Consider the following 7,918-nt stretch of genomic DNA (forward strand, 5'->3'; position numbering starts at 1 on the left):
CTCTCACTCTCTCACTCTCACACACACACACACTTGTCTGAATCTCCATCTCATGAGTTCATGTGTGTTTTCTAGGTTATTCCTGATGAGGGTGATTGACATTCCTTACCTGAACATGAGTGGACCTGACCGTAAGAGAGAGACACTCTCATTATACTCCATAAACATGCTGTGTGTGTCATTCATATAGTTTTACACAGGCAGTTATCAAACGGTTTGTGTGTGTGTTCAGTGCAGCCCAAGAGAGATCATGTCCTGTACGTCACCTTCCCTAAAGAGTGGAAGACCAGCGACCTGTACCAGCTCTTCAGCGCCTTCGGTAACACACACGCATATATATCCAATTATTCATACTCTTGACAAATTCTGACTTGGTTACTTTTATTCTGCCAGCAAGTTGGACGTCTCCCAGAAGATAAGACGTTGTACAAGAGGCATCATTGTGGAAAAAAATATTACTCATCTTTTTACATTTGAACAAAGTGGCATGTCCAGAATTATTCATACCCTTCTCAATCAATAGAAAAGCCGTTATTGGCTATTACGCCAGTCAAAACGCTTCCTATAATTGCAGACCAGCTTTTGCATGTCTCCACTGGTATTTTTGCCCATTCATCTTTAGCCATGAGCTTCAGCTCTTTCAGGTTGGAGGGTCTCCTTGCATCACCTTGATCTTTAGCTCCTCCACAGATTCTCAATTGGATTTAAGTCAGGACTCTGGCTGGGCCACTGCAAAATGTTCATGTTTCTGTCTGCGAACCATTTCTTCAGCACTTTTGCTGTGTGTTTTGGGTCATTGTCGTGCAGAAACGTTCACTGGTGCCCAAGGCCAAGTTTCTCTGCAGACTGCCTGATGTTGTTGTTGTTGTTGTTGTTGTTAAGTATTTTGTTGTATTGTTCCTTTTTCATGGTGCCATTTATTGTGATTAGGTTCCCTGGTCCACCGGCTGAAAAACACCCCCAAAACATTAGGTTCCCAGCACCATGTTTGACAGTGGGGATGGTGTTCTTAGGGTTGAAGGCTTCTCCTTTTTTACACCAAATAAAGGCTACATCATTGTGGCCAAACAATTCAAATTTTCTTTCATCTGACCATAAAACAGAAGACCAGAAGTCGTCGTCTTTGTCCAGATGAGCATTTGCAAAGGCCAAGTGGGCTTGTGTGTGCCTTATCAGGAGAAGCGGTGTCCTCTTTAGTCTGCGTCTGTGGTCTTATAGCCCTTTCCTGATTGTGAGCAGTTCAATGCGCATCCGCAGGTCCTCAGTGAGCTCCTTTGTCTCTGCCATGACTGTCCACAAACCAACAGCAGAGAGCTTCTGTGTTTCACCTGTTGAGTTGATTAAAACAGCTGTTCCCAATGAATCAGGGTCATTAGGATGCTTTAGAACAGCTTGGACTATTTGGAATGGTATAGAACTTTGCATTTTCCTGTCGACTGTGACGTTTGCAAAGGGTATGAATAATTTTGGACATGCCACTTTGTTCAAATGTAAATAAAAGCTGAGAAATATTGTCTTCCACAATGATACATCTTGTCTTTTGGGAGAAGCCTGTGTCATTTCCAGTCAAAAAAAAACTTGCTGGTTGAATAAAAGTAACTAAGTGTGAATAATTTTGGGCTTGACTGTGTATATACACTCTCACTGTCTTATCTCTCAGTGTCTGGTCAGTAAGTGTTCATCTGTGTTTGTGTCTCAGGGAACATCCAGGTGTCGTGGATCGATGACGTGTCTGCATTCGTGTGTCTCAGTCAGACGGAGCAGGTTCAGATAGGTAAGACTCTCAGACTGCTTCTGTTTCAGTATCAGCCGATCTTCTGCTAACGTCTGCTGTCCGTGTGCAGCCGTGAACACCAGCCGCTACGCCGAGAGCTACCGCATCCAGACCTACGCCGAATACCTGCAGTCCAGACAGAAGAACACTCACACCAGCAGGAAGTGGGCTGACGACGGTTGGGCGGATACTTCCTACAGCGCCGCCGCCTCAGGCTACAGCCGGTGAGTCCAGCGAGTCCTTCAGTCACGTGACACCAATCAAACAGTCATGTGACTATATATGTGTGTGTGTGTGTTCAGGCTGCATGCGGTCAAGAGGAGCATCAGTCCGTCTCTAGAGGAGCAGAATCATAATGCAGACAGCAGCTGGACAAACTACAGCGGCGTCAAGAAGATCAAGACTGACGGTCAGTGTCTGCATTCACACCGATGATCATAACGTCTCCATTTCAACACTATAACTAGAGTACACTATCACTATATTCGTGTCCACAAACAAAAAACATGCCAATTATAATATAGCTGCAAGCAGAAATTAAGGCGCCAAGCTCAAAGAAGGTAAGATAAGTCATGCCAACCTAGCTAGCAGCATCAGAACAACTGCATCAACGAGCAATTGCAGTTTGGCATCTTTCCAGGAAATTGGATGCGTTAAATGTAAACCGTTTCATATTGATACAAAATTGCTCACTTTTTGTGAGCATGTTCTGAAGATGATCCGAGTCAAATTTGGTGGAAATTGGACCAATGGTCTAGGAGGAGTTCCAAAAAATGGCAGACAGGTAGCTTGGCTGACTATGGCAATATTGCTGTTTATGTTTTCTGCATTATAAGCAAAAAAGGCCATTCTTGATATTTCTGAAACTATGCAAGTGGCCTCAGGTCATGGTTATGAAACACAAAGTGTGGTCTATGCCAAACTGTTGCAGAGATATAGCCTCAGATCCATTTTTGCATGCGTGGTTTGACGAAGCAACTTGAGTTATATAAGTTTTTGCCAGCATGCTCTGAAGATGATCTGAGCCAATTTTTGTGAAAATCAGACGAATCGTCTAAGATTAATTCAAAGTAGTTTTTACAAACTATTAGAAATGTGGACAAAAATAAACCTCACAATTTATACATTTTCTTGTTGTTTTGACTCCACATGATTTAAGGATTCAGAAAAAAAAATCCCTTCTAGACTTTATGGTTTAGAAGTTATTAGCATAAATGTTTGAAACTTTGGACAGTTGGTGGCGCTAGAGAGTTGGAGACTTCAAACTTGCTGTGGTTAATGTTGAGACAGTCCTCTATCAGTGTGCCAAATTACACCACTTTCCTGCAAGTGGTTCTATGGGCTGCCATAGACTCGAGAGCGGAAGAAAAAAAAGAAATGGAAGAATTTAAGCTGCGAGCAGTGATGTAAGGCCCCTTGCACCCGGGCTCACCGCCGACCAGTGACTTTAGGAAACCAGCGAACAGTGGGCAATATATGCTTTTAATACAGTAAATATAGGAGGAATGTCCAAGTCATTTATATGTGCCAAACTTCCTGCTACCAGCTGGTGGTGCTATGCCTATAACTGAATATTGGCCTTTAGGTGTCTTCAGGCCAGGACTCTTACCAAATTTGCGAAGTTTGGGGCTTTAGATTAGACTCACCAAATTTGGTGTTGATCTCAATAAATCTCTAGGCCTGAAAATGGCAAAATTTGCGCACAGTTTGCTGAGAAAATTAAAAATAACTGACTTCCTGTTGGGTTTTAGATTTTGCTTCAAGAGGCTTTTTTGTAGGTATTGGTGTGTTACATGTGTGTAACTATTTTCGTGCATGTATGTGAATCACAGCTGAAAGCGCACCGCTGAATGTGTAAAGGTGGCACTACCAAGCCATTTTGCCACACCCACTTCTGAAACCCATATCAGACAAATTTTTGCCAGGGCTGATTGTTTTGGGGCATGTTTAGGCCTTCAAAAATGCAATTAATTTCGGAGAATAATAATGATAAAGCAATTCCAATAGGGTCCTCACGCCAACGGTGCTCGGGCCCTAATGAGAAATCTAACGGATACAAGAGGTCCCTTTGCACCTTCTGTGCTTGGCCCCTAATTGGTGTACACACCAAAGGACAATAAAGATTGACCAACAGATAGTTATTACTGACTGTTGCGGTGTATTAGCATCCACACAAATAAATGAATTGAGCATTTAATAAAACTTCACGGTAACCATAATTCCTCTGGCTGTCTTAAAGCTCGATTAAATGTTACTTTTTGTCACAGGAAGCTGTTCGCAGACGTACGCTGACGTGGCTGGCGCCTGTGATTGGCCCAGACTGCAGTAAGTGCCCCGCCCCCTTAACTCACTCTCACTCGCATGATGTCATGACTCCATCTGATTGGCTGCTGTTTGTTCAGGCCTGATGAAGGAGGAGCCTCTGTGAGTCCGGTGCAGGAGGAGGCGGAGCCCGAGGAGTCTTCAGCCAATCAGAGTCAAGGTAAAAGGGGCCGCAGGCACAAGAAGAGGAAGTCAGACGGTGAGCGTTTACATTGAGGTACGGCGCGTAACTCTTCCGCTGAACTCAAGTGTTTGATTGTTTTTCTGTCTCGCAGCTTCTGAAACGACGCCACCGGTGCTCTTCGACGTTCCTCAGGTTTGGTAGCGAAAGCTCTGTGGCTGATCCGAAACCTCGCTCGATCTGAGTTTAATCGACAGCCAATCGGAAGACTGCACTTATCTCCTGACGCCCGGCGTGTGTCGTCTGTGACCTCTCCTCACGTGGCCCAAGTTCAGAGTGTTTTAAAGGTGCTGAAGTTACTGAGCCATTTCCTGTCCGAGTGTGAGCGTGTGTGTCCTGTAGTATTTTAACGTGGTTCCCAGAGCGTTCCCTCATTTTAAGTGTCGACGTGTCCTGCAGGTTTATTTATTCCTTATGAGGGTGTGTTTGTCCTTAGTTCATTCAGATTAACTTGGAGAGAAAAAAGAAAATGTTAAAGAATGTCTGATAATGCCATCACGAATGACCTGTTCATATCCTTGTATTTTTTTTGTATGAAATGTCAAATGTTCCCTTTTCCATGGGAGATGAAATTAAAGAGTCTTTCTTAGTATGTCTGTGTTGGGCTGTTCATTCAAACTCAACTGAGAGTGATTAAATCCATTTTTGCATACACAGTTTGACAAATCAACTTGAGTTCCATAACTCTTTGCCAGCATGGTCTGAAGATGATCTGAGCCAATTTTTGTGAAAATCAGACAAAACGTCTAAGATTAATTCGAAAAGTAGGTTTTGTTGTTTTGACTCAAAACTTAAAATTGTTCAAAAGTTATTTGTATAAACATAAATTCTAAGGCTACGTCTACATTAATCCGGATACATTTGAAAACGGAGTTTTCGTTTGAAAACGCTCTCCGTCCACACTAGCGTTTCCAAGCGTTTTCCAAAAGTTTCTCATCCACACTGAAACATAGGAAAACATCAAATTCGCCTTACCGCACATTCTGGCGGGATAATTTACGAAATATCTCATCCACTGATGCGTCTATGTCGCGCTCATTCATATTTTATCTGAAAAGCAGTTGTCGTCATGTTTTGCAGGACAGCAACTGAGTAAATTTTCTGTTATCATTTTAGGACTGTAATTTGAAGAGTGTACAAGGCAAATCTCTTTAGCAGCAGTGTGACGGTGAATAGCACAGGCACAATTACTGCTGTAAACATAGATATCTATTGATACTATATGCGTCACATGACTATAAATATGCGTCATCGTTTTCAAAAGCCTCCGTTTTCACAGTCCCCACTACAACGGGAAAACGGCGTTTTCTAATTTATCCACTTTGGAGAGCGTTTTCAAAAAGCTCCGTTTTCCTTGACAAAAACGCCGTCTCAGTGCGGACGGAAGGCCAAAACGGAGAGAAAAAGATGCGTTTTCAAACGAAAACGTATTAGTGTGGACATGAGACTCCAAACTTGCTATGGTTAATGTTAAAGGATAACTATTGCCAAAATGCAACCTGGGCTGTTTTTTTTTTTTTAATTGTAAACAAGACAAACTTATATCTAAAAGCATTACGACAAACGAGCCGTTTTTGAGATTGACTGTGATTTTGTTTTGTGGTCAATGGCCGGTTGATGGGAGTACTAGGGGCATAACTTTGAGTGCATCAAAATCGATATTTCTACAACACTAAGAAGACTCGACACACCATGAAACTTTGCTCGAAGTATCGTCTGGGTCCCTACACATGAACTCCAGCATTGAGAACATTGTGTACACAGTTTACACTAAAAAGAACAAATTACTTTCACTGTTTGAGTTTCCGCTCGGACAACAATCTTTACCACAGTCCGAGTCATTTTTAACCACTAAATTGTCTTTTATTTGAAAGTAAAGCAATTTTTTCCCAATGTTTGTCACATAAAGGGCGTATAAAGGTGATTACAAATTTAAAAGCACAACAGAATGTCTGACAACCCATTATCTTAACTTTTTTTTTTTTTTTCCAAATGGAATAATTAACCTCAAATGCCGAAAAACCATCTATTTTTTTTAACTTCAAAATCATCCTCCATCGCTGTTTTACCTTTGTTGTAAAGAGTGTCTGATCTTCTCTGTATGTTCAGTTTGTAAACACTGGGTCTGTATTTCTGCAGCGATGGAGGATGATTGTGAAGATGGAGGAGTGAGGACATTATCTGTACATTTTTGTTCTGGAAGTGAACTTCTTTAATGCTCATTGGTCCTGACAACCGTGATGTTGCCATTCTCTTCTGAAATGTAAAATATAATGTGGTTATGTGTTTAAATTATATATGAATATTCCCCAACACTTTGTATTAAACATCCTTTTTTGGTTACTGTATTGAAGTTTATTTGCCATTGTATATAACAGAGGTCTCAAACTGAACTCCTGGAGGGGTATTTCAGAAAGCAGGTTATGTGACATACCCAGGTAAGTTTAAGGGTAAGTTAGTTGATAACCTCAACTTTCTGGGTATGTATGTAACCATAGCAACTTACTCTCTGAAGATAACCTCCTCAGTAGCAGCTTATGTTCCAGGGTCAGTTTGTTTCAGGAGGTTACTGAGCAAAGCGTGCCCTTTTGATGACCATCCTGTGGACGTGGAGGCACAAATTAGACCAGGTTTTTTTCGCCCGGAGTTATAAGACCACATATTGATGATAATCATACTACTTATATCTATACATGTATTTATCCTGCACACACACACTTGATACTTTCCATATATGACTTTCTATTTCAGGGTTTCCAAATGTAATTGAGTGCATTGATGGCGCCCACATTACTATTAAAGCTCCTTCAGTAAAAGAGGGAGCCTATGTTAATAGGAAATCTATCTATTCACTATCAATGTGCAGATAATAACTTAATTTTGTGTCATTCATTTTTTGCCTTGTTAAAATCATTAAACTCACTACTTTTTTCCACTAACTATAGGTAATATGTGAGGTAACCCACATCATTACTAATGTTGAGATCTGTGCATGATGCCAGAATTTTAGTGGCAGAATGTTGTGCTTCAAGAGGAGAGAGCCACCCTCCTTGTATTGAAGAAGATGGCCCAGAGGAACCCCTACAGATTTTTGCACACAACAGAGATGGAAGACTTTGAGACAGAATTTGTCAAAATTACTTTTATTAAATTGTTTGCACTGGTCTGCTGTGCAGTTCATTTCTTGATTTCCTGAAAAACAATGAAAGTAAAATGAAATAAAATGTGTTTTTATTACATTGCTTTATACACACAACACTTTTAACATGAAACAGATTTATATTCACACAAGTTCTCACCTTAAGGCGATGCTCCAGTAATTCGATTTCTAGTCTTGCTTTTTTTAATGGATAGCCTTTTCTCTTCCATTTGAAGCTGGATAAGGTCCATCTCCATGTCACCTTTTCTTATTTGTTTTTGAAGATGGACCTTATACAGCTCCTTTTTTTTTATGACAACTTGAAAGGCAGAAAAAATTTAATAAATCAGATTCTGTCAGACAATAAATTAAAATATAGACAACTGCACACAAATTCTTACACTGCTTAGATTGTGCATTGAGGTTGAAGGACCTTCATCTGTGGGCAAATCCCCATGATCTGTGAAAGGACAATGACAGTTTGTTACTCTAATGTAAAAAG

At 40.9% G+C, this 7,918-nt stretch overlaps 1 protein-coding gene across 1 annotated transcript in view; it reads left to right on the forward strand.

Annotated features, from left to right (window-relative positions):
* Nucleotides 1-4,869, forward strand: part of LOC141336282 (poly(A)-specific ribonuclease PARN-like) — a 14,217-nt gene extending 9,348 nt beyond the window's left edge. Inside the window, exons 17-24 of the mRNA XM_073841838.1 lie at nucleotides 76-131; nucleotides 233-319; nucleotides 1,700-1,774; nucleotides 1,845-1,998; nucleotides 2,077-2,183; nucleotides 4,042-4,099; nucleotides 4,177-4,295; nucleotides 4,372-4,869. Of these exons, the coding sequence (XP_073697939.1) occupies nucleotides 76-131; nucleotides 233-319; nucleotides 1,700-1,774; nucleotides 1,845-1,998; nucleotides 2,077-2,183; nucleotides 4,042-4,099; nucleotides 4,177-4,295; nucleotides 4,372-4,421 (706 nt within the window). The 3' untranslated portion in view covers nucleotides 4,422-4,869. The remainder of the gene's footprint in view (nucleotides 1-75; nucleotides 132-232; nucleotides 320-1,699; nucleotides 1,775-1,844; nucleotides 1,999-2,076; nucleotides 2,184-4,041; nucleotides 4,100-4,176; nucleotides 4,296-4,371) is intronic.
* The last annotated feature ends 3,049 nt before the right edge of the window (nucleotides 4,870-7,918 follow it).

The sequence above is a fragment of the Garra rufa genome, chromosome 6 (assembly GCF_049309525.1).
Source record: "Garra rufa chromosome 6, GarRuf1.0, whole genome shotgun sequence".
In the NCBI taxonomy this organism is placed as follows: Eukaryota; Metazoa; Chordata; class Actinopteri; order Cypriniformes; family Cyprinidae; genus Garra; species Garra rufa.